The sequence below is a fragment of the Aptenodytes patagonicus genome, chromosome Z, assembly GCF_965638725.1.
Source record: "Aptenodytes patagonicus chromosome Z, bAptPat1.pri.cur, whole genome shotgun sequence".
NCBI classification, from domain to species: domain Eukaryota; kingdom Metazoa; phylum Chordata; class Aves; order Sphenisciformes; family Spheniscidae; genus Aptenodytes; species Aptenodytes patagonicus.
The window spans coordinates 17,236,857-17,263,273 of NC_134982.1; the positions used below are offsets into that span (position 1 = coordinate 17,236,857).

General features: G+C 45.7%; 2 protein-coding genes across 4 annotated transcripts; one reads left to right on the forward strand and one right to left on the reverse strand.

Moving 5' to 3' along the window:
• On the forward strand, nt 1-10,681 carry NIM1K (NIM1 serine/threonine protein kinase). The gene is made up of 3 exons (XM_076362059.1): nt 1-741; nt 7,608-7,876; nt 9,932-10,681. The coding sequence occupies exons 1-3, from the start codon at nt 453-455 to the stop codon at nt 10,679-10,681; spliced, it is 1,308 nt and encodes a 435-aa protein (XP_076218174.1). The 5' UTR covers nt 1-452.
• HMGCS1 (3-hydroxy-3-methylglutaryl-CoA synthase 1) lies at nt 6,480-23,494 on the reverse strand. 3 transcript variants are annotated; one of them, XM_076362057.1, is made up of 11 exons: nt 20,399-20,468; nt 18,572-19,029; nt 18,056-18,181; nt 17,371-17,535; nt 16,486-16,654; nt 16,200-16,370; nt 15,280-15,386; nt 14,814-14,939; nt 14,380-14,543; nt 13,876-13,982; nt 6,480-12,123 (listed from the first exon to the last, which is right to left on the reverse strand). In XM_076362057.1, the coding sequence occupies exons 1-10, from the start codon at nt 20,443-20,445 to the stop codon at nt 13,890-13,892; spliced, it is 1,626 nt and encodes a 541-aa protein (XP_076218172.1). In that variant the 5' UTR covers nt 20,446-20,468; the 3' UTR covers nt 6,480-12,123; nt 13,876-13,889. The 3 variants fall into 3 exon arrangements, with proteins under 3 accessions (XP_076218172.1, XP_076218173.1, XP_076218171.1); XM_076362058.1 differs by lacking the exons at nt 6,480-12,123; nt 20,399-20,468 and adding an exon at nt 23,416-23,494 and having other exon boundaries at nt 12,183-13,982; XM_076362056.1 differs by lacking the exon at nt 6,480-12,123 and having other exon boundaries at nt 12,183-13,982.
• Nucleotides 23,495-26,417: the final 2,923 nt, after the last annotated feature.

Sequence of the window (26,417 nt, forward strand, 5' to 3'; positions counted from 1 at the left end):
GTTAATCAGCTATTTGTTTGACCTTTATCTATCAAGTTAGGTTTCAAAGCAGCAAGCTGAACCCTGAAAATTCGTGTCAAATGTTTTGCATGTGTCAAATGTACTGCATAGACAGTGAGCGACTCGTCTCTTTCTTGCACAAAGTTTACAGTTTTAACTGCAAAGCCTCTTTTACCTTGTAGATGAAGATCCTTACACACTAAATCAGTTAGTGAGAGATGGACATAAACAGCTTCCAGTTTTATCTCCGATTTTGAACAGAACTGCAATATGTAGATACGCCAGATTTTTTTTTGAAGTAATTTCCAAACTAATCCTTGGACTTTCAGTAAGCTGCTTTTTTTGCTGAGTTTGTCCATTATGTGTAGGATTGCATATTCATAGAGAATTATTTCATTTAAACTCCTTATCGGGACATCTTGTTAAATGGGGAAGTGATTACCTTATAGACTATGACAACAGGATATGTGAATGGAGGGAGTCTTGGAAAACACCACTATTCCAGGTGGCATCGTGAGGACAGCAGAGAAGATGATGAGCACCCGGAGTGCTGTGGAGATGAAGAGGGCAGGCAGAATAGGCTGACCCCATTTGAGAAACTAATGCAGGATATGTCCCAGAATGAAAAAGTGGTAAAAGAATTAACCTTGGGAAAGAGAATTGGCTTCTATCGAGTCAGAGGAGAAATAGGAAGTGGGAATTTCTCGCAAGTGAAGCTTGGAATTCATTCCCTAACCAAAGGTAGGCACCGCTGTGTGGGTCACCTTCATGCCCTAGTTCTGTACGTATACAAATGGACCTCTTTGGGAAGAAAGATGCTGTCCGAACCTTAAATATATATATAGTTTGTGTGTGTTTCTTTTTTTTTGTTGTTGAGTGAATCTATAGGCAGGGTCACAGATAAATGCTTAGGTTTGGATTAGGCTTTAAAGAAACCAGAAACATTTTCTCTAGATTATAGAAATATAGGCATCTATTACAAGAAAAATTCATCTCTGCACTTCATGGAGTTAACACATCTCATCCCGTGGCTCAGACACCCCATACTTTGAAGCATGGTCTTGTGCCTCCCTTCCTACAACTCGTCCTGTCCATCTGCCCTCTTCCCTGCCCCAGCTTATGGACTCCAGGGCTATAGGTGGTGGATGCCCAGGGCAGCCTGGCTAGGCACGCTCCTCCCCGCAGACAGAGTTAGCAAGGCTTCTTTTGTTTCATTGCAGATTTTACTAGTATGGATGAAGCTTTTATTTGGTCACAGTAATTTTGGTGAGAAATTTTATGCCTGCTTTACGGACTCATTTGCAGGTAGTTCATTAGTGTAAAAAGCTGGGACAGGGCTATAGGTGTGGGCTGAGCAGGTGCAGGGAAATGAGCCCTGGTACGGCCAAACTGGGGTTTGTGTTGAATTGTCAACTATTTTTCTTTTTTTAAGTACAGAAAAGCACCCTTATGCTGCTTCTAGGAAGAACTAGAAAGGCTAGGTAACTGCAGTGAACACTTCAGTTGTAGGTATAACTAAGAACTTGTCTTCATTTGTCCAGTTTCCTCTTCTGCCTGACTGTCTGACAATAATAGAAACTGTTGTTGTTCTCCCTCGGGGATGACTAGTTTTCCCCACGTCTTTGTACACTACTATCTTCTGTTTTTTTCTCATACTCTTTCCTTTCCAATTTGATTATTTCTCCTTCCCTCCATCATCTTAAAGGCGAGAGAGCGAGATACGTCCCAAAGCCTTCATGCCGTATTATCTATTGTTATTTTCTCTAACCACCTCTTTCAGCCCAGACTGCAGAGGTGTGAAAGCTCACATTTACCCCTCCTATGAAGCAGTTGTTGCACTGGGAATCAAAGTGGGGAACTGATGGTATTTATTTTTTCCAAATTTAAGTCTGTCTATGCCTAAGGGTTGCTTTAACTGGGTGTGGATTTTTTGGTTTTGCTTGTTTCAGAAAAGCATCTCTGTTCTACTTTGCCCACAGCAAGTTATTTCCTCTTCTGTTCTGTGATTTTTTTTTTTTTCTTCCAGAGAAAACTGTCTTGTGCTTACTACTCCTGTACTGGGAACAGGAGGAATGCTGATCGAAGGAAGTTATAAATTTTATCTGGATGAACCTTTTACCTGTTGAAATTACTTAGGAGACAGGTTGCTTTAGCATTTGAATAGAGCCGATTGATTGAAAAATTTTAAACTTCAGTGAATACAGTAAGCTTGGACAAACTAAATACCAAAACCATTTTTTTTTTTCCTTGAAAAGGCTCTTTTTCACCAGAAATCTCTCAAATTATTTTTCTTTGGTTTATTAGTAGCTTTTTCGGTTAAAATGTTCACTGGGCAAGGAGTTCATTTCTTGATACTAAGTTTGCAACTGTCATGAGGAAGAAGGAATGATAAACATCTTCTGACTCATTTCTGCCTGTGAGCTTATCTGTCATAAAATACAGCATGTGGAGAGAAGAATAAGAAGAATAAGCATGAGGAGAACAGGAACACGCACACATGTGCACATGCATCCATGCACACACACCACCACCCACCCCACCCCCAAAGAGGATTCTGTTTTTTCCAGTAGATGCACATCATTGTGTTGGCAATGAAGTGATGTTCCTGCACAGTGCTAATGAGTACAAGTCTTTTTTTTTGCTGATTATATAAATACAAAGGCATCATTATTAATGCTTTTTGGGTCCCTGTTGTAGGAGGAGGTGTATGTGCTGGGGGGCTGTTCAGCTCTTCAGTTACTGTCATAGTGTTAAGTTCTAAGTATGATCTTTCCCCTTACATGTCACCCTATATGAAAAAAGGAAACAATTCTGTTCTTTACTAAGATGAGCTTTTGTAACAATTATACCTGTGTGCTGTTCTGTAGCCCTTGTGGTCTGTCACAGCAGGATACATGAAAAAAAGTTTTCTAGAGGGAGAGAGGAAAAAACTGCAGGATCATACTGGATGAAGAACCTTGTTTCTCTCCAAGGGCTGACTTGGTTGCTTAGAGGATGCAGGAAAATCTTTGGTGCTATGATGTGTATTGAGTTATTCAGAAGTATTGCCCACTTTATTAACCTGAATTTTGGCAGAGATTTTCTCCAGAGACCTGCGGAGTTGCTTACTAAGGACTGTTAGGTCCCTAAGCTCTGTGTAACCTTTATTTTACATACCTTCCAGCTGAAAAATGTAGTGTGAGAGCGCAGCTGAATAGATGCAATTAAGAATTATCCTCAGGGTACTCGGCCCCCCAAGCTGGAAGACAGGGACGGCGAGCAGGATGAACCCCCCATAATCCAAGAGGAAGCAGTCAATGACCTGCTACACCACCTGGATGCTCACAAGTCTATGGGGCCGGATGGGATCCACCCGAGAGTGCTGAGGGAGCTGGCGGAGGTGCTCGCCAAGCCACTCTCCATCATGTATCAGCAGTCCTGGTTAACGGGGGAGGTCCCGGACGACTGGAGGCTTGCCAATGTGACGCCCATCTACAAGAAGGGCCGGAAGGAGGATCCGGGGAACTACAGGCCTGTCAGCCTGACCTCGGTGCTGGGGAAGATTATGGAGCGGTTCATCTTGAGGGCGCTCACAAGGCATGAGCGGGACAACCAGGGGATCCGGCCTAGCCAGCACGGATTCATGAGAGGCAGGTCCTGCCTGACCAACCTAATCTCCTTCTATGACCAGGTGACCCGCCTAGTGGATGAGGGAAAGGCTGTGGATGTGGTCTACCTGGACTTCAGCAAGGCCTTTGACACCGTCTCCCACAGCATTCTCCTCGAGAAGCTGGCGGCTCACGGCTTAGACAGGTGTACTCTGCGCTGGGTCAAAAACTGGCTGGACGGCCGGGCCCAGAGAGTTGTGGTGAATGGAGTTACATCCAGTTGGTGGCCGGTCACGAGCGGTGTTCCCCAGGGCTCAGTTTTGGGGCCGGTCTTGTTTAATATCTTTATCAATGGTCTGGATGAGGGGATCGAGTGCACCCTCAGTAAGTTTGCAGACAACACCAAGTTGGGCGGGAGTGTTGATTTGCTCGAGGGTGGGAAGGCTCTGCAGAGGGACCTGGACAGGCTGGATCGATGGGCCCAGGCCAATTGTATGAGGTTCAACAAGGCCAAGTGCCGGGTCCTGCACTTCGGCCACAACAACCCCATGCAGCGCTACAGGCTTGGGGAAGAGTGGCTGGAAAGCTGCCCAGCAGAGAAGGACCTGGGGGTGCTGGTTGACAGCCGGCTGAACATGAGCCAGCAGTGTGCCCAGGTGGCCAAGAAGGCCAATGGCATCCTGGCCTGTATCAGAACTAGTGTGGCCAGCAGGAGCAGGGAAGTGATTGTCTCCCTGTCCTGGGCACTGGTGAGGCCGCACCTCAAATACTGTGTTCAGTTTTGGGCCCCTCACTACAAGAAGGACGTTGAGGTGCTGGAGCGTGTCCAGAGAAGGGCAACGAGGCTGGTGAGGGGTCTGGAGAACAAGTCTTATGAGGAGCGGCTGAGGGAACTGGGGTTGTTTAGCCTGGAGAAAAGGAGGCTGAGGGGAGACCTCATCGCTCTCTACAACTCCCTGAAAGGAGGTTGTAGCGAGGTGGGTGTTGGTCTTTTCTCCGAAGTAACAAGTGATAGGATGAGAGGAAATGGCCTCAAGTTGCGGCAGGGGAGGTTTAGATTGGATGTAAGGAAAAATTTCTTTACTGAAAGAGTGGTTAAACATTGGCACAGGCTGCCCAGGGAAGTGGTGGAGTCCCCATCCCTGGAAGTATTTAAAAGACGAGTAGATGAGGCGCTTAGGGACATGGTTTAGTGGGCATGGTGGTGTTGGGTTGCTGGTTGGACTCGATGATCTTAGAGGTCTTTTCCAACCTCAATGATTCTATGATTCTATGATTCTAAGAGCATCCAAAATTTACAGCTAGTGAAAAGCCAGTATAATGTGAAACATCAGTTGCAAAGACAGGAATGTCCAGGCACCTAGTTTGTTTGGTTTTTTTTTTTTTTTTTAAGCAATTTTAACTTGGTTCTGTTTGTATTTTGTTTCCTTTTGCCATCGTAGCATACACCACTTCTTCCCGAAATTATTTCTCAACCTTTTCCTAACTTCTCTTACTAAGATTTCAGCTAGCTCTTTTCAAATCTCAGCATACACTGCATATAGTCAATCAAAATCTCTTGTTGCTCAGTTTAATACTTTGGTAAATAAGCTAAAAATGCCCTTCTGTTCAGCACTGCTGCCATGCAAGGGTAACACAGGATTTATAAACCAAGCATTTTTTGGAAGCAGAGGGAACGAGTTTAAAAAAGAAAAGGAAGGTGTCAGGTTTTTTTACACTTTAGGTGGGCTAGTTTTCTTTGCAGATCATGCATATGCAACTGCAATGATGTAGATTTGAAGGAGCTTGGTCCCAATTTACGGTGGTGTGTGAACAGGATGAGGCCCTTCAGTTCTAAACCTTTCCCCCCCCCCCCTTTCCTTTTAACACTTTGCAGGAAAACTGACCAGGAGGAATAGTAAATTCCAGCAAAAGGAAAGGGAAGGAATTTAACCTGGAAGATTATTTTTTTTTAAAGCCCAAATGCTCCAAACTTTTATAAATCAAGGTGTAATGACGCAATTACATAGTTAAGATTATAAGAACTGTTATCCCTGTAGTATCTAAGCGTTTAGTTGTGCAAATGTTACCTACTGCAGGCTGATGCTCTTTCCTCTGGGTTTAGGTGACCAATACACTACCAACATGACAAGGGTTTTAGTCTTTCACCCCTAGGTCAGCAGTCAGAGCTCTGCCAGGATCAGTGTCGTGTGCTGTTACTGTTCAATAGCTGCATTTCCTCCCGATTCAGCACGCCACCATCAGCACCACACAGGAGTAGGTACCCGTTTTCCTAAGGGGCTTACTAGAAAGCATGGAACAGGTCAGAGAGAAGCAGCGTGGGGAAGACTGCCCTAAACTCAGCACGGGCTACCTTCTGAAAATAGGCACACCAAGGGATAATTCAGCACCTTTCACAAGAATCACGTTTGCCTGGAATATCTGCCGCACTTTAGCAGGGGGATCAATTTATGCATGTATGTTACTAAGAAAGGTAAATATACCAAACATGGAGTTTTCTTGATCCGTACAGAGATATATGCTTATGTATCATTAACACTTCCTTTACACAAGTTGTGTCGTGGTTTAACCCCACTCAGCAACTAAGCACTGCTGCTCGCTCACCAGGACAGCTGAAACACTGAGTTAAATAACTTTATAGTATTAAGTAAAAACATTTTGAATGCTTTTATACCAGAACACATGTACAAATGTAATGGCCTTCTCACTCTGCTCTTAAAGCAACAAGTAAACAATACTGACTTTTTTTTTAATTTACCCCCATGTACTAGAAACTGAGGTGGAGGTTTTTTCTGAAAGATTCGATAAAGGTGATTAATTGTAAAGAAATCTGTGAATGTTTGACTAAGATATTCTTGGGGAAAAAACCTTCTTCCCATGAATAAACAGTCATTTTTATTGCCATGATCCAGTTTAATTTTGCTGTCCTGACAAGTTATACAAAGCCACTGTAAACCTATTTTAACCAGACTAATCCTTCAAATACCAGCTGTATTCAACAGAGTGAAGACAAAAGCCATAACCTACCAATTAATACAGAAACATAAGGGCAATTGTGATTGACCTATTCATACTGCTCTGAGCTAGCCTGGTGATGTGGTGCAGCTGCAGATGTGTATCTGTGTTTTGTGGCGTTTGGCTTCACTGTAGATATGCTACAGAAACATGTAGAACTTAACTGGAGCTTTGCATCACCAGGACAGTGTAAGACAGCTAGATTTGCTGTCTTACAGAATCCCTGCAACTTGCTCTACTTCACTGCTTTTTCCCTTCCTCAGAATAAAATCTCTTGTGTGATGTGGATTCATGGCCCACTGTGGCATACAGACATAAAAATGTACTTTTCCTGTATTCTGTGCAGTACCAAGAACTACTCATTCATGAACGTGTTGGAAAAACTGGCACAGCTATCCTGAGAAAGACAAACCTCTACAACACTGATTTTGATAACAGGGAATGGGGTATGGGCTAAGAAGTTAGGGAAGAGATCTGTAAGTCACACTGACTTAAAAACACCTCTCCGTTATAAACTTGTAGGGTTGTAGCCAGAGCCCCTAAATTATCCCAGTTTGTCTGCTCTGAAACAAAGCACCTAAATTTGACACCGCCATTACAAGTACCAGGCTCAGGCCTAGCTCATCCGAAGAGCACGGAGCTAACAACAAAAGAGAAAGCGCAGACTTTATCAGCATTAGACACTGGAAGCAGATGCTCTAACTGTGGCCATCAGACATGTATTAGCCTGACAGCAGCGGAGCACACCAAGACAGCAGATTATTTGATTAGCCCTTGCAATACTCTACCAGCCCTTAGCTACCTCAGCAGTGAGTAGGATGCCATAGACAGAAAGGGGCATGGGGGTGTGTGAAAGATTACAGGGCTTAGTAGGCCGCTGCAGCTTAGCTTATACTGATCAGAGGTGAACTTTTACTGTGCTTCTATAACCAAGCATTGTAAGTAAATAGTATTACCATTTGTACCTATTGCATCAACAACATGGAAAAGCATTTTTCTTTTCAGAGAAAGTTGCAATTAAAATTTTGGACAAGACAAAGCTAGACCAGAAGACTCAATGTTTGCTATCTCGTGAGATATCCAGCATGGAAAAACTGCACCACCCAAATATCATCAGACTGTATGAAGTGGTGGAGACACTCTCAAAACTGCACCTGGTGATGGAGTATGCAGGAGGTGGGGAGCTCTTCACTAAAATCAGTACAGAAGGGAAGCTGCTAGAAACAGAGTGTAAAATAGTCTTCTCCCAGATTGTGTCTGCTGTGAAGCACATGGTAAGTTGTTCTTCTTCCACAGGCATGTTGCGCCTCACTACTCTAGCAGATTTTGTGGCTGTGTCTTTTGGTTTCCAACTAGTAGGTTTACTGTTAGCAAGATTTCAGGCCCTCATTTCTGAAGAGCGAAACAGCTAGAGAAGAGCTGTCTTAAAGGTATCTGAGAGAGCTTTCACATCCACCTGGAGTTACTGCCTCTCTGTTGACAGCTTTTGGGAGGAGACTGAACTGGGAACACCTGGTGGGTGGAAACATCCCTTTAGCAATAGTGTTCTCCTGTCTGCTTTAAGTTGCTGTGGGCACCAGCTAACAAAGCTTCATTTCTTCCCTCCACCTATTTCAAAACATAAGATCAGTCACTCTTCTGCTAGAAGAAAGTGTTTCAGAGAAGAGGCTTGCTTATTAATGAGTGTGGGAGACTGGCACTTAAGACAGTCAATTCCTGGTCCTCGGTTTGGCGCAGATCTGTGAAATTAACACCCAGCAAGTCGCTTCCCCTTGCCTAGTCTTCACTGTCTGGATTTAGGATGATGCTATCTGTGTAGAGCCCAAAGCATCTTGTAAAGGCAGAAAAGAAGCAACTAACTACTTCAGTGCCATCTCATCTGAACCTTGCATAGTAACTACGTTACTTAAAACAACAGCACAAGAACACGGGAAGACTGTTCTGCAAGTTTGAGAAGTAAAACTCGTATTTGTTAAAGTTGGCTCAGGGTGCCCTCCGGTGGCTCATATTCTCCTGCCACGTAACAGCCTCAGGCAAAGTCAAAAGCAAAGGTGTTCCCAGGTCAGACATCTAGAAACTGCATTACAAACTGCTCGTGGCATATATAAACAGTATGCATTTTTTTATATATTTTGACAAAATGGTATGTCCTGTAAGTGACGGATTAGCTTCAACACCTTTTCTATAGGACAGGTACTCTGCAGGTACTGGAACTTACTTCACATTTCAAGATCGCATCTATTTCTTAGCGTTAAACCCAGACTACCAAGCTGGCCAACCTCTTCACTTGTACACACAGACTTCTGCAAAACTTTTTACTTTCGCTAAGCCATCAAATCCAGGCAGCTTAAATCCCATCTCACTGCTGCCAGTCCACATGAGGACAGAAGATCCCTGCCTGTTATTGATGACAGTTTAAAAACCTTCGGGTGCCAAAGGGTTTCCTTATTGCCTCCTACATGCACCTTGTTACTTCAAAGGGCAGGGCAGAGAGTGCTCAAACACATCCATTCCTCCTAGTTATTTCAAAGGCGAAGATAAACCCTTACCTAATCAAGACAGGTGTACTGCCACTAAGCAGAGCAAGTTCAGCTTGAGCCCTTGGCTACTACTGCCATTTCCAAGGGAAAAAAGTGCAAGTTACAGCGTATGTATTTATATTAGGTTTCTAAAACTGGAAGACACCACTGAACTTGGTGTCCTGCAACAACATGAAATACCACAAGGCACAAGTCTGTGGCCCTTTTCTCCTGCCACCACCAGTTCCTCGTAGGGCATTAGATCACACAACAGAATTGTATCAACTTTCTTAACTTCATCTGTGATTATGTTCACCTAGTGAACTAAAAGCTTTCACGTCATAAGTCCACAAACTTACAATATGGAGTTAGTTAAAAAAAAATTTTTTTTTGTTACTTACATCATTACAGAAATGTAGTAATTGCAAAAGCAAGTGTTCTGAACTCTGAAAAAAATACAGATTTTGCACAGGAAGATATCTAGTCTTGTAGGATTAGCCATGATGCCATCACAAATCTGCCTCATGAAAATAGTTGGTATTAGTTAACAAGTTGAGACTGCTATTCTTAAAAAAACCCAGCATCCTTCTTACCATCTTCTCCACCTACTCTATTGTTTTTGTGTCAGTAGTGAATTAAGTTTAAATTGTTTAAATACTTCAACTTTTCAAGTTCATTGCAATGCTTATTTCTGACTTTGTCCAGGATAACTCCCTTTCTCATGTGTGGTAATTAATCGATGATAAGAGCTAGCCACTTGAGAACTTCCCTGTAAACAAGCTAATACCAAATCTTCCCCTTGTTCTACAGCATGAGAAGAATATCATTCACCGGGACTTGAAAGCAGAAAACATCTTCTACACCAGTAACACCTGTGTTAAGGTGGGAGACTTTGGATTCAGCACAGTAAGTAAAAGAGATGAAACTTTAAATACTTTCTGTGGCTCTCCTCCTTATGCTGCCCCCGAACTCTTCCGAGATGAAAACTACGTTGGCATTTATGTAGACATCTGGGCACTGGGAATCCTGTTATACTTCATGACAACGGGTATCATGCCATTTCGGGCAGATACAGTGGCCAAACTGAAAAAGTGCATTCTTGAAGGGACATACAGTTTGCCTCCCTGCCTCTCAGAAACTTGCCAGAAACTGATAAAAGGAGTCCTTCAGCCAGTACCAACCGAACGATACTCTGTCAAACTGATTATGAACAGTGAATGGATGCAAGGAATACAGTACCCCAAACCTTTACAGCCGTTTAAACTGGATCCAAAATATTTATCAGACATCACTACACTGAAAGAGGAAGAAATCGAAGTGAAAAATATTCTGGAAGATCTGGGAATCACAGAAGAGCGCATTCAAAACAACCAGGGAAGAAATGCATGCAGCTCAGTAACAGGGGTCTACAGAATTGTTTTGCACAAAGTACACAAGAAAAGGGCACTGGAATGTGTTCCTATCATGTCCCATCCAGACCCCAAAGAACAAGACTTGAGGAGAGGAATCTGTTCTTACAGCAGGGTGAAGCACACATCAAAGCTGTGTTCTATTTTATAAATTGCACTGCAGGCTTTATACTTGGCACACTTGAAGGGATTTATTCACTTTCCACAAGCTCTAGTGTGACATTTTTTGTAATTTTTCAATAAACCAAAAATGCCTCATCTCCTTTGCATTGCTCAAGTCACAGTGAAGCGCACAAATACAGAGCTCTCATGCACTTTTTTGTCCCCTGCTCCAGAGACATGATATAGCCAGTGCAAGAACCCCAGTAAGTGAAACAGGTAAGGGGATCATTAGTAGAGGTGACCTTTTAGTAAAGATCAAATAGTATTGCATTTAACACACTTGGGAGATTCTCAGTACAGGTACGTAACAGCTAACTAACTTCTCAAAAAGTTTTACCTTAGCTTGACACAGCTTTACCACTGCAAACCAGGACAGTTTTTGCACAGAACTAAATTTAAGCAGAAACCAGACCATAATCTAAACAATTGCAAATTCTTCTTTAAAACTTCTTCAGCAAATTAAACATATCAGAGTTTTTTTTTATTTTTATTTAAAGAAACAGCAATGCTGTTGTTGACCACCATTCCTGATTTGTCACGGTTCAGATAGGCAAGTTAGGATATGCTACTTTAACCCTGCATGTGCGGTTGCAATTCCTCGTGCATAACCAGGTATCAGTAACCTGAATGCAACCAATAACAACATCTGCTTATATATGGAGCATTACAGCCTTGTACTAACTCCTGCCATGCCACTTTGGCAACAAAGGCTGGCAAAAAGCTGGTTTTGATACTCTTGACGACTGCAACTTCAATTGTTCTGAGCATCACCAAGAGGTAGATACTCCTATCTTCAGCTTTAATTGCTTATTTTGTACTTTAATCTTCAACATCAGCTCAAATGCAAATGGTGGCAAAATGCAGGAGCTGTCCTTCTCTGAACAGGCATAGTGGACACACCTAAGCTAAGAGGTAGAGCCTGTATGATTTTAGTTAAGGCAAGTAAACTAATACAAGGTTTAGAGAGGTACAGCTGGTGCTTTCAAATTTAAGGGCAGGATGCCTTATCTATTACAGGGACTGATGAGATGATCAGTTGACTTTAAAAGGAGTAATTAACATAAATGAGCAACAAAATGACTCTGAAAAGCCACCCACGGGAAACTGGACTCGAGGAGGCTCAGGTAAGTACAAAGCAAGAACCAATCCCCCTTCACAGTTTTTCTGAAGGGGGATAAAACAATACCATCTTTTGTAAGACAGTAATAAAGCTGAATTGTATTTCATAAGCTAGGAATGAATTCCTCCACTATAAACAGTTTCCATATGAAAGCAGTTATCTTGAAACACAGCCCTGAAATAACGGTTTTTGAACCAGCCTAAGCAACCCTTTCTTTCCACTCTTGTAAAGGAATGAAAGATCCAGAAGGTCCACACAGCTTGTGAACCCACAACTTCGGGTTTTCACAGGGCCAGTTTCCTCTTTCTTTCCTGTTAAAGAAAAAAAAAAAAATGCATCCTGAAAACCCAACAAGTCAGCACTACTCCAACAGGTTTCAAATGTCTCAAACTTTATTTTAATAAAGGATTGGCCTCACAGACCGTGAGGTCCCTGTGGTTAACTTTGTGCCAGTAGCTCACTTCTTGGCTTGTCCACTGCCAGCAATGGACTTTGTTCCATAGCAATTTGTTTTTCTGGTGCCAAGATAAGTTTCACGAGGGCAACCTAAACCAAAAAAACTTGCGAACACTATCATCATGCATCATTGCTCCATCATTTTCAGCAGAACAAACAGATTAGTATTCATCAATTTATAATAAACAACTATTTTAACAAGGCTTGACTGTACAAATACAGCAAGTTATCAAATCCTAGTGAGTGACAGATAATACAAACACTTCGTTACACACAAAAAAATTGTAATTTAACAGGCAAATCAGGTTTTGCTATTTTATATTAGGTAATGTAGCTTTGTAGAATTAGCGAAGAAATAAATTCAACAAAACTTCATTCTGTACATTAGCTCAATTTAAATATATATTACAAGCTTACAAGGCTCATGTCATATTTCATTTCCAATCTGGGCTTTAAAAATCTACCAGAATGGACTCCCCATTAGCATTGTATATCTACCACTTGCAAAATGGACAGCTTTCAGCTTGTGTGTCGGGGGGTGGGGTGGGAGAAATAAAAGACCCCACTCCTACAACATTACCAGTAGTGAAAAGGAGTTCAAAGTACAAGCCAAATTCAAAGTTAGAAATAGTCTTTTAGAAATGTATTATATCAGAATAGTGAGAGGCCAGAGCTCCAACGTGATCTTCCTCCCTTCGCTTGCCAATTAAAACAGCTCCATAATATCTACAAGTTTTATTTGAAAATTCTGCTGCCTCAAATACTTCTACTAAACAATCCTGAAAGGTGCCAAATCAATGAACCCAAGAATTACACCCTTTCTGTTCTTCAGAAGAAAAAAAATTACTACTTCCCTTCTTGTTCCTCTTTCCTCCCAGGCTGCTGTGATTTATAATGCAGGTATAAAACACATAGTATGGATGTTAGGAGGAATTACGTAGTAACTAACACAGTGGGTCACAGAGTTTCTTGGAAGAAAACCACCTGTCAGTCTAGCCATTCTTGATCCAGTCGTTTTGACAGGGGAGAAAGATTCTATTCCAGCAATGAGTCTTACTTGGTTGTGTACCTTTCCCAAAGCAATGGGGTGATGGGAGGTAGGCTGGGAGAAGAACGGGAAGGTGACAAAGGGAAAGAGAAGAAGTGCAGTATTCAGAAGACTGACTGCTTACTGTCAAGGCACTGAGAACCCTAACCTTGAAAGCTTGGACTATTTTGCCACACACTTGAGTACAAGTAGAAGTTAACAGTGTAGGTTTCAAGTCATTTTACATGGAAAGAGCAAGCGGAAGATTGGTTTTTTTTTTTTTCTATGTACAAAGACCTTGTAATAGACTACAGCAACTACTCAGCAATTAAAAAAATTCCAACATGTTAAGGAATCCACACAGCCCCTGGCAAGTCCCTCCATCTCCAGTATATTCATGATTTAGTGTTCTGAAAATACTATAAATATCAGCACACCATATTATGACAAATCTTTTCAAGGAGCTTAAACAGTTTTTCCATGCTCCAGTGAAGTACTACTGTACACTGAAACTTCAGCACTACTGCAGCCCTTTCTCTCTCTCTCTCACCCTACCCTCACACCTTGTTTCATTCCCCACCTCACAGAGGTATCTTAATGCTCCCCATTGGAAATGGCAACTGTAACGCCTTCAGATTCTGTTGTTGCAGGGATTCTTGGCACTTTCTTAGCAGGGCTTGGGATGTGCTAAGAAGAAGGGAAAAAAAACCATTAAATACAGTTTTCTAGTTCACAGACATTCATACTTCACGGCTAGTCCAACTCTCACACAACATTCATGCTACACTGGACGGCTTGGTCTTAAGTCAATCAAATCGGTCATGCTTCATGCAAACTGATCATGTGAAAAGAGCCAGTTTGTTCTCGGTTCATTCTTGTGCAGTTTCATTCTTAACAGGAAATGTACTTTTTAAAATCCCATGTTCAATTTTTTACTTCTGGCTTGTATGTTACATATGTTAACAAAGTATTTAATAAGACTTGTTAAACCACTTCCTTTTTTAACATACGTGCACATGCTAAGGCAAACACATAAACCGTTCCACCATTTATATCAAATTTTAAAAGGGTGCCGAGTGTTCACCTCATGAACAACGCCTGGGTGGACAACTTCAACTCCTGCCTCCAGAGGTCCATCACCCAGGAGTGGGCGCCGCGCATAAGTTCTCCTGTGTTTTTCATCCACACGCACAAGGTACCATGTTCCCTCAAAGAGATCTTCTACCGAACACTGTGGAATATAGTTGGCTGTAAAAAAGCCAGTAACATACTGTTAGTTGGTTCCTGGTGAGAGTTTTACACCACACAGGCCTTTGCAGTTTGGACGTAGTAAGACAGAAAAAAACAAGTCTGCATTTTCATTTCAGCCACATTGGGCCAACAAACACGAGCTATTCAGAAGTAGAAAGGGTTGGACATTTCCTTCATTCTACACCCTCATCATTTAAAGTCAGGTGAATTAAGTGATGAGCACTTTGCTATAAGACTAGGAATGATTTATATTTATGAAGTTCTTACCCAAATGATGTGTTTCCTGCCTAATCTTCATGTTTTCAGCAAAAACATCCGGCGCAATGCACTTTCTTGAGTCAAGTCTTGTTTTGAGATCAGAAAGGCTGGCAGTTATTTTGTCCAGTGCAGAACCTACAATATAAAGCCATGATGTAAGGCAGCACCAGTGCCAAGAACTGCACCCCAGTAGCATGTTAATATTTCAAGCCCATTCAAAATATTTTGCATTACAGAAGCTAAACTTTTAGTCATTTAAAGGTATCCCCACTTAATCAAAACGTTAGCAGAGTTTTAAGACTATTATTTGCCCAAGGAGACACTTAAACATTCCCTGGAGCTGGAACATCTTCAGTTTAACACTACTGTCATTAGGCATTGTTCTGTAGGTTAATTATACTGGTGGGTAGCGTAACAAGGCATTTAGAGGTGAGCTGTGCAAGGGAGTTAATTAACATCTCTTCCTTTCACTCACCAGGAGTGGCATCCTGTGTAACTCTGATGGAATACAGCGTAGCAGCAAAACCAGAGCCATATGAGAACACACTGATTCTCTGTCCTGCAAGCTGCTCCGGGGAGTACCTGCAAATCAGCAACAGTTGTTCACAGTGAGAATTAAGCCAAGGTGCCAATTTTAAATAACTAGAAAGCGCAGCTAGCTTAGAAAAAGCAGCCAGCAAATTATATTGACTACAATACACATTTAGCATGCTATGTGCATAAATGACTTTCAAAAACACAAGTTCAAACACTGCTGTTATGTGATGACTTCCAAAGCAGCCTAAGCAAAACAGGGCAAAGAAATGCCCAGAATATGATTATCTAGAAGGCAGCCAATTTTCATTCTTAAGTGACCTAAAGCCTAAAATGAACAACCACATCTTGGAAGGCAAAGTCAGGATAAAGAAAAAAGGATCCAAGAGGAATGGTTTAATTTAAACTTAACGTGATTTTGTAAAAGTCTGTCATTGAAAAAAAACAAAAAAATTGCTAAGTAAATACTAAGTTAGTTTGGCTTTGCTTATTATAGTGAACAGAGAAAGCATTCTGATTCTCTTTTCCGCTGCAGGGTTGGTTTTTTTTTTTTTGGGGGGGGGGGAGGGGGCGGGAGGAAGCTTGAGGCTGGGAAAAGACACCACCGTACAAATAAGACCCTACTTTGGAAGGCAGTAAGGAGCTGTTTCAGATCAGCTTTTGACCCAGAAATTTTTAATCTGCTTGTCACTTGAACTGATTGCACGTGCAAGATACTTTAACTTTAGTCTTGCTGCTTAACGCAATCTAGTAGGAAAAAGGTTTGCTAGATGGTGCTTTTACAAAAGGCTTTCTGAAACAAAAACCTTTTAGGACCTTACGTATAAAAAGCTATGACTTTTTTTCCGATTTTATGCTTACTGGGCCAGAAGAGAGGCAAGGCAACCATAGACTGAAGGGGTATACATATTTCCATTCTGATTGGATACGAGTAACGAAGCTTTGGTTTTCTGATTGAAGAGCTCTGCACTGGCTTTCATAAAAGCTTTTTCCACATCTCTGTCAAAATATGTATCTTCAAGTTTTACATCCCTATTAAAAAAAAAAGTTCAGAAACAGTTACTAAATTAGAGAGAAAATAAAAACACACCTTGGATGTTTAACAAATTAAGATTATGTGAATAAGGAAGACAGCAGCCATTCTCACCTGAAAGCTTCCAGACCACTGAAAACACCGTTTGCCGTTTCTGGGTTCTGGTCACTGAGAAAGTCATTCAGCAATAGTCTAGCCACAGATTTCTGTACCAGTTTGCAGTAGGGGGAATGGAAGATCATGAATCCAAAGTCATTCAAGGTGAAACGTCTGTCTGTCCCCTCTGGAAGTGGCAGAAACATTGGGTTACAACTTATGTTTAGTACTCACTTCAACTACGAAAATAAAATAGGGGGACACCAGGATACCAGTCATCATAACACGTCAGCATACAAGAGAACCGTAAGACTAACTATTGTTGTCAAGTTCATTTAAAACACTGCTGCTACTTCTATTTAAAAATTAGTTTTTTACTGATCTTGTGCACCAACTAACAATGTTTGCCCTTCTTCTAGAAGAAAAAGCTACAAGCTTAACAGCATCTCTGTATTTCTACACAGCATTTTGACATAATAGTCTACTTCATTTAACTATCTAATCTTCACACCTATGCTTAATATGAGTGAAGCAACTATTAAACATATGGGGTAAAAATAAAAATCAGTATTGTTACGTAACATTTAACCTCAATATCTTAAGAGCCTGGGTGGAGGGGGGAATAACATGCTTTTAAGCAAGGTATTATCCATTACACCAACAAAAGCCTGTAGAGACTGCTCCTTATGGACGATCAGGTGCTTAGCCATACCAGAAGAGAAATAAGACATTTCTTACGGGAGACAGCAAACATTTCCATCGCCTCGGAACACACAAACACAAAGAAAGGGCCCATGCACTAGTCTTTAGATCGGATGCTAAAACTTGAAAATACATTGTCTCTGTAGTTACACGTTCCAGTATTTGCCAGATCTTGCAATACCATTAGGTGAGGCTACATACCCTTTTGCCACTGGGCGTGGATTTTGTTGCGATAGACAGTATAGCAGCGATCTAATGCACTGAGGTAGCACTGTATAGATAGTTTGCCATCAACTACAGGATATTCAGAGACCATATCTGGTTTATAGAAGTCGTACGCGTGCTGCATGTGGGTTCCACGCAACCCTGATGGACAGAAATTGACAGAAGTTGAAAATTACTTCATTCAGCTGCTTTGAGTCAATTTGAATACATCACTTCACACGCGTAAAAACAAGCAATATTTGACCCCAGTCAAGCAGATTTTCATAGCGCTTCAGGCCCTTTAAGGTAACGTTTCACACAGTTCTTAATTGCCTGTTAAGTACGGTAGGACTAAGCATGACAAACACAAGTAATAATTTATTTTCATCATTTTGCCTTGGAAGTAGAGCACTGTGTTTATTCAGCTCTAGTCCACTCTTCGTCAATTTTATTGGAGAACCCCAAGGAAATAAACAGATAGGAGCATCTCTAGCTGTTCCTTGCTGCCTCCTGTAACGGGACTTGGCCAAGTTAGCCCAGAGCAAGAGGAGACAAAGTACAATTTCTGACATTAGTGGGAGTTAATCCGGCCCTCCAGCAACCCACAAAAAAAACGGGGGACAGGCTTCAGAATGGATCCAGTTATCTGGCTGAACAGTGTTTGTTTTCTCACAGGACTAACCTCTCTCGAAGATTAACGGAGCATTTGGACCAACTAGCATAGCAACAGCACCAGCTCCACCTGTTGGCCTGGCATTTCCAGTGGCATACACAGCTATGTCTCCAGCAACAACAAGTGCATAGCGTCCTGTCAAAAACACAGAAATAACCATGAGGAATAGCCAAGAATCTAGCAGATTTTAATATCCATCAGCATTTTTTAGACTTTTGTTATAGAGGAGATGACCCCAAGATTAAGGGGCTCTTTGATCCTGACTTCCCCCCCCCCCCCCATTTCCATTTCCTGGAAGCCACTGGAATTTATGGGAAAAGATCAGTGATTATTAGCCATGTCATTACTTTTTGCACTGTAATTGAACCAGTGGCAAACGCCCAGAGCATTTAAGAAAGACTTCAGAAGAGAAAAATAGTTTACCCTCTGGGTTTCACATGGTTAAACATGAACACTGTCATTATAAGGCAGACTGCTCAAAACCAGAGGATGATGTAACTTTTCAAGAAAATACCCTGAACTTACCATCCCAAGAACTGGACTCAATCCAATTAATAGCATTAAAAAGAGCAGCGGTGCCTCCATAGCATGCATTGGTGGTGTCGATTCCTTCTACATCCGTATTGCCAGATTCTTCAAAGAGCTGCATCAGGACAGTCTTTACAGATTTTGATTTATCAATTATCGTCTCCGTTCCAACTTCTAGTCTCCCGATACAGTCATAGGAAAGGCTGTTCCTCTCCATGAGCTTCTGAACCACAGTCAAGCAGAGAGAATTGATATCCTCCCGGTCGGAGCAGAACCCCATCTTTGACTGGCCTAGCCCAATGGTGTATTTCCCAGCATCCACACCATCATACTTCTCCAGCTCTGTCTGGTCAACGTACTGAGAGGGAAAATATATTTCCAGTGCAACAATTCCCACATCTTTGGGCCAACAGGATTCAGCATTCACTGGAAGAGACCCAGGCATCGTGGTAGATCTTTAAGAAAAAAAAGAAAGCCACAAAACCAGCTGATTTATTCACGTCCATTTTGAGAGACCTTCTTTCATTTTCTGCAGGATTATAGAAAAAGTTAGATTTCAGATATTCTACAAGGCCATTTGCAAAAGGCAAGCCTTTGCCTCCAAGGAGACTTTGCTCTGAGCATACTGTTAAACATAAATATAAAATGTTACAAAGCTTCTAATAAGAAGTACTTTTAAGTGAAAACACAAATTTCAGCCCTGGAGATGAACAGATGTCGCTTAAGCAGAAGTTACTTCACTGAAGCAAAACACATGCTTAACAAGTGTTAAGTGTTTCAGAAGTTAGTCTTAATGTTCATTATTCTACTTTCGTTTATATGGAAAGTCTCAATTTTACACAACCAAGCTAGAAACACTGGATTTTTTTTTTTTTAATGTTGCTAGTTGAGAACTGAAGTTTAAAATTTGTCCTTACCAGGAAATCTCTGCCTTAAAACAGGCCAGGCCTTTTCATAATTGTTTTTATTTTTAAACAAAGTGATCCAAGTTGCTCCATTTTGTTTATACTTACAACACAGATAGCAGAAATTGTTTTGCTGTGGTGGTTTTTTTTTTTTTTTCTATTTTTGGTTGGGCTTTTTTGTTTGTTTGAAGCATACTCTGAAGCGTTCCAGAACACTGGAACTCCTAACGCCAGGCCTGGAGTATTTCACAGGCTGAGATGAACACACGCGGGTTCTCCCTGATTGACCAAGTTTTCTTATTTTAACCCCGTAACTCTACCGTCACTTCATTCGAGGATCTACTACACTCTGGGATATACTACATCCTACCCCCGTTACCCCGACAGGCACCAGCTACCTGTACTTTTGCTCACATCCTCACAGAGCGCTTGTCCCTCTTGTGCCCAGCTCCAAGTACCACCACACTGACCTTACCTAACTTCCCCCGTAAAACCACGACGAGCTGTATAAAGGAATAACGCCCTTCTCTGCAGGAATGACGACTTTACAGGATGCGCATTAAGACAAGCGTTAGGAAAACGTTAAAAGCGTCGTCGGTTACAGGCGCAGTCCTACGTAAGACCTAAACTAAGTCCCGACCGGCACCTCTTCTCCCCTAACCCACCCTGCCACGAAGCCCCTCGCCTCAGGCGACCGCCGCCCCGCTCCCCCCGCCGAGCCGGCCTCCCTGAAGGCGGCGGGCGCCCGCCCCCCCCCCCCCAAGGTTACCCGTGACCCGGCCGAGGAGACGGCGAGGAGCCACCGGGGTGGCGTGGTGGGCGTCCCGCCGCGTCCCGCCCGCAGCGTGGGCCCGCCGCAGCGGGGAACCCGATCGCCTCCCGCCTCCCCACCTCACACGACCGCCGCCCCGGCCCTTACACGTTGCGGAATCCCATGGCCGGCTCCCGGCGCGGAGGGCCGCGCATGCGCGCTGCGGCGCCCGGCACTGGCAGGCGGGTAGTGCGCAGGCGCGGGGAGCCCGGCCCGCCACGCCCTGGGGGGGGGGGGGGGTGCGGGCAGGGACGGGCAGCGCCGGCGCGGCGGCCGCCGCGCCGGCGCTGCCCGTCCCTGCCCGCACCCCCCCCCCCCCCCCCCGCCCCGGGCGTCACTTCTCGGCAGTGACGAGGCTGTTGCCGTAAGCACCTTGCAGGGGAAAAACCAGCAGCGCCATGGGGGGCAAAAGGAAAAAAAAAACAAACCCAAAAACACCCGAACAAGCGATAGAAGTCTTAAATAAAGCCCACCGGCACCCAAAATCCCCGTGGGTCTTTGGTTTGGTTTTGCCCCCAGGAGCCGCGGGGGCAAGCTCACGTCCCCTCTTGGCAGCACAACGAGCAAGTCACACACGTCTCCTGGGGACACGGAGCAGCGCTGGGGTCCAACACTTGCCCCAAGAGCTGCATTTTACCCCAAATCTGCATAGGTAACTGCAGGGGAGGAGGAGGATGCCTTCCAGCTCCCCGTATGAACGCAGGCAGGCCACCGGCAGCGAGATCCCAAGGTACCAAGCTGTGAAAAGGACTATTCGGGTCCAGCTCCCTTTCTGGCACGAAACACCTCACTTTTTGAAGAAAGGGGGCAAAAAGGAAATACGGACCGCTGCCAGCTCAGCACGGTGTCTGGCAGACACCCCGAGGGCGAGCCTCATACCCAGCGTAGAGCTTATTTCTGCTCCAAGAAAGCTGAAAGTGGGAGGCTGTGGAGACTCCTGGAGGTCTAATTTTATTTACGTTATAAACTAAAAGGCAACGCATGCAGCACATAATGGACCTGACCTGTAATAGCCGTAGAACAACAACAACCGGGCAGCGAATCGTTGGGAAACTCGGTTTGCCAAAAGGAGTGAAAAGGTGAGGGCTGAAGAAAACACTCTGCTCTCTGCTTGCTCCTTACAGACCTCTGAGATCAAAATGGGCATTTAATTCGTGTTACTCGCTGCAGTTCTCTCACCAGAAAACTTTCTGCGGAAGACAACTAAAGGGAGGCTCTTTCCATTGCGTTCTCATGCCTCACCGAATACCAACCTCAAATAGACCTACCGTAGCGGCAGTCAGGGCTATTGGCCTGCACCGCAGTGAAAAACACTGCTTTATAAGCTTGCTCTGATGACTGAAGAAAATGGGACATAGGACATCTTAAGTCATTTTTATGACAGGAAAAAATGTCATTTTTATGACAGGAAAAAATGTGTTCACTTGATGTAACACAAACAGCCTTTTGTCCTCCCGGTCAAACAACAAACAACATCCCATCAGTGATTTACTGAAAGTGAAAAGGTAGTCAGAAGTTCGATTTCTCTTAAAAGACTGCGAACCCCAAATGCTTTAATGTAAAGAAATGAGTCCCCTTAGGATTCTGTAGAGAATGAACGAGCAGCATAAACCAGCCACCACTTTCTGCTAGTGCTGCCAGAAATACGTTCTCCCACAACAACCGGTGGCTTTCACCGTCTTTGTTAAGAATTTGAGAGTATCCTGTCAATAACTTGACTTCATTATTTCCTGCTTAAGTTTTTAATTCATACAGGACGCTTGACTGCAAGTTAGGAAATAAGCCCCCAGCCCGTTTGCCACAGGCAATGCGTTTGGTAGCTCCCTTCGGCCTTTTACCTCTTGGACCTGGAGAACGGACGTTGCTGATGAAAACAGAGCCACGTCAGAGTGTTCTTCGGAAGTTACACAGCGGTGCTCTGGCAGCGTCAGCTATGACACCATTTAAACACAGCCAGCTATCCCCGCAGAGCCGAAGGGTTTACAGGTATGAAGCGCGTGCAAGACGCTCGCCACGCCACGAGAGGTCACTGCCTCTACCCGGACCGCTGCGACTCGCCACGGCGGGGACCGCGCGTGAACGCGGCATCCCCGCGTCCCGCTCGCCTCTGAGCCGGCGGGATGGGGCTTCGTGGGAAACCGGCAAAACGCGCAAAAACACCGAACCGCAGAGACGGTACCTTGAATTCGTTCGTAAGGACCCACCCGCCGCGCACGCCCCGCGGGGATGCCAGGCACCCTCCCGCCGGCTGCACCCCCCAGCACGTCCGAGGCCGGGACTCCCGCTAGCAACACGGGTGGGTGCCGGGACGCCCGCACCCGTGCAACAAACGCCATCACGAAAGAAGGCGACGGCATCCCTGGGGGCAGCACCCGGCTGCCTCTGCCCTGCGCGACGGGGGGGCGGCGTGGGCAGGGGGACACGCCCGCCCCGCCCTACCCGGCTTGGGTGGGCGCCTCTGTCGCGACACTGAGAGGCGATTAAGGGACACGCCGAGGGCGCCGCCGCTTTCGGGCTTCTTTGTGGCCCCCGAGGCGGGGGCAGAGCCCGGCGGAGCCCCGCAGCAGCCGCCCACCGCAGCTCTCCCAGCCGGGGGCTTCCCCCGGGGGCAGGACGGGAGGCAGCACCCGGGGCCCCCGGCACGGGGGGTGCCAGCTCTTTCAGGAGGGGCTGGCCTCGCCGGCCGCCCCGCGCAGGGAGCGCCGCACGCCGCGCCGCGGGCGAGGCTCCGTGATGCTCCGGGCAGCGCCCGGCGCGGCGTGCGGGCTGACACCTACGTTAAGAGACGCCCAGACACGCCTTTTCTTGTTTTTTCTTTCTTCCTTTTTCTCTTCTTTTTTTCTTACTTTTTTCTTTTTCCCCCTTTTTCCCTCCCTCTTGCCGCACTGCAGGCACTACTTCAAACGCGCTTGCATCCACTGAAAACACCGCTCCCAGCTATGCAGACCCATCCTCAAGCCCCGCGGGCGGCTCCGCGCGGTGCCGCAGCCCCGCCGCCCCACGCGTGCTTCCCCCACGCGGCTCCGCGCCCCCCGCCGCGGCTGAGGGGAGAGGCAGGGGCCGCCGCTCGGTGCTGAGACGACGACGGCGCACGCCGCCCGGCCCACGGGCCGAGCCGCCCTCACCTGTCGGAGGCGATGGCTCCCGGTGTCGCTCGCCGCTCCGCGCCCTCGCCCCTCCGCACGCACGGGGGAAAGCACGGGGCGCCGGCGTGCGGCGCCTTTAAACAGCCCCGCCGCCCGGGCTCCGGCCCGCGCCCTGAGCGGCAGCTCCCCCTGCCAATCACAGCTGCCACCGCCCAGGTCCCGCCCGCCGGCCGGCCCGCAGCTGGCGGAGAAGGCGGGGGGAATGGTGTGAGAAAGTGACGCGGCGTGGCCAGAGGGCAGCGCGCCAATGAGGACGCGGCAGAGGCGGCGGGCGCTCAATGGGAGCCGAGCGCAGCGCGGGGGCAGCCAATGGGAGCGCGCTGCCGACCGCGGGTGAGAGTAGGACGGCTGCCGGTCCCCGGCGAGGCGCGGAGGCGGTTGCCCGGCAACGGGAGGCGAGGCCCGCCCGGCCCGGCGAGAGCCGCCCGTCCTGCCGCCCCGGCCCCGGCCCCGGCCCGGGGGGTCCCAGCGGCGCCCGGGCCTGAGACGGGGCGCGGAGGGCTGGGAGGCGGCAGCGGCGGGCTGAGAGGAGCCCCGGGGCTCTTGGGGGCGGCAAGGCCGTGAGGCGCAGGCCGGGGCGGCGGGGGTCAGCGGGGCGGCAGGAGGCCGTGGTGCAGGTAACTCGCCTCAGGAAGTGCAGCCCCACGCCCTAGGCCTGTGACATCTCCCTCGCCTGTGAAACCCACCCGCGGTCCTTCCCGCCGGCGGGCCGGGACGAGGCGCTGGGGGCGTGCACGGGGGCTCTGCCAGCGAAGTTGCTTCACGGAGGGTGTGATGTCCTGTCCTACCTGCCCCGGGTCCTCCCGTAACAGTCTCTCCCCAGCTTGTTAAATCAAGAGTGTGCCGAGCCATATCTCATGGCGTTACTGTTATTTGGCAAATTCGCAATTAGCCAATGTATGGGTTTCACACGCCAACCTCTGTACCCTTTAGGCCCTGTCATGATTTACATCCAATTAATCCGTTGCTGAGCATCCCCAGGGGAGTCCTCCCTGCCAGTACTGGGAGTACAAACCTTTGTTGCAGATGGGAAACTGTGGGTAAAAATCGCACACACAAATTTTAAAGCCTGGATAATTAGGTTGTAAAACGCTGCTCAAGTCAAAGAAATATCCTCCCTTAGCAGCTGGTGTCAGGTTCTGTGATATCTGACTGCTACAGCTAGCGGAAGACTACACCTTGCTCACCTCACACAGTATCAGGGTGTTGGAACCGTGTTATTTCCACCATCTTAGGGGCAGGTAAAAATAATGCAAAAGAAAGGGAAAAACTGTCATTGAAGGTCGTAACTCCTATCATGTTTGTTCAATCTGTTTTTAACTTGTAACCGTTCTGCTGTTGTCGTGTAAAATCACAGATTTGTCGTGTAACTCTTCGTAGTGCAAGGATTGAGAAACACTACTGAGAAATTGAGAAGTTTTGTTTGCACGTGTTACCCTGCAGTCTTCTGATAAGCGTACGCCAGTCTTTGTACAAGCCAGTTCCATTTGTAATTCTGAAAAAACATGTTGACAAAATGCAAACTCAATAGGCAATGGCATCGTTACATCATGTAGACACACTGTTATCTTCTGTGCCTACAGACCAAACGGACTTCTTGTTAGAAAAGTTGAACTTCTGCACTGGGATTCTAAAATTCCTCCTTCTTTTCCCTTCCTACTGCAAAAAACCCCCCAAACAAAACAAAACCAAAAAAATCCCCAAAACCCCAAACCCATAACTGTGTCCTTGTTCTAGACTTAAAAGCGGGCTGCTAACGCCAGCCTCTCGTGATATGCTTTGGTGGCAAAATGTTTCCTGACATGGGGGTACTTGGACCGTTCTGGTTTTGGAGAAGAACAGACGCTCAGGAGGAGATGAAGCAATCCATCTCATCGAACTTGCGGGAGCTCACGTTAGGGCTGCGAGCGCACCCTGGGACCTTGCAGCCGGACCTTGCAGCCCCTTCTGCGCTCCCTGGGGGCATAGCTGCCTGTGCACGAGGCTGGCTCCGGTACAAGGCACTCACATAGCCTGGGATGGGGCTGCAGTGGAAAGAGCTGTGTGACGGAGAGCTGTGAGGAGCCTCCTCGGTGGCCTCTTCCCCTTCACTTGGGAGCTGCCTTCGAACTTGGGCCCTTGCCTGCGCGGCACCGTGGGTGTGCCAGTGCCTGGCTATGTCCCTTGCTGATCCTGACCCACTGACTTGACTTCCCAGCTTCGTTTCCAACCTGCTCATCACTACAGACTCGTCCAGCAACCTGGACTCTTGGCTGACCCTGCTTGCCGTCACTGGCCCTGCTCTGCTTTTTTGTTGGGGCACTGTGACAGTGTGCCCTTGTCGTCGAGGTTGCTGCCCTGCCTGCCTTGTCATGTTCGGCTCCTGGCTCACCCGCCCTTGCGGAGCAGCCTGCCCTTGCTGCTCCCCGAGAGCTTAAACCTGCTCGCCCGTAAGCCTGCACTTACGTGGCGGTGGGTTTTTTTTTCTGATAAACGTTGTATTTGCTTTCAAAATGATAAAGGCAGAATTGGTTTTTGGAATTGTTTTTTTCGTGTGTAGTCAACAATAAACACAGATGTAAATAGCGATCTTCTTATCTTTATTACATCTTCACAGATCTGATCAAAAAAAGGCACCAAAATGACTAAGATTAGCCTGGGGAGATGATCGATATTGCTTTCTTTTCTGTGGTCCATGGTACAAGGTGATGAATGATGTCCCATAGTCTTTGACATTAACTTTCTGTGTTGTAGAAGATAGTATGACATAGACGTGCATGAGATCATTGCTATTATTTTAAAATCACGTATTTGCAAAAAAAACCCCACCAAATTAACCACCTATAGCCAATAAAATTATAACCATGTTCTGCTATTGTGCCAGTACTGAAGCGCGTTTAAAGATTACACCCTGCAGATGATGACGGAAAGCTAAAAGGTAAAATGTGACAGACTGTTGCTGGATTTTCAGACTTTTAAAACTGAGGTTAAGGACACATGCA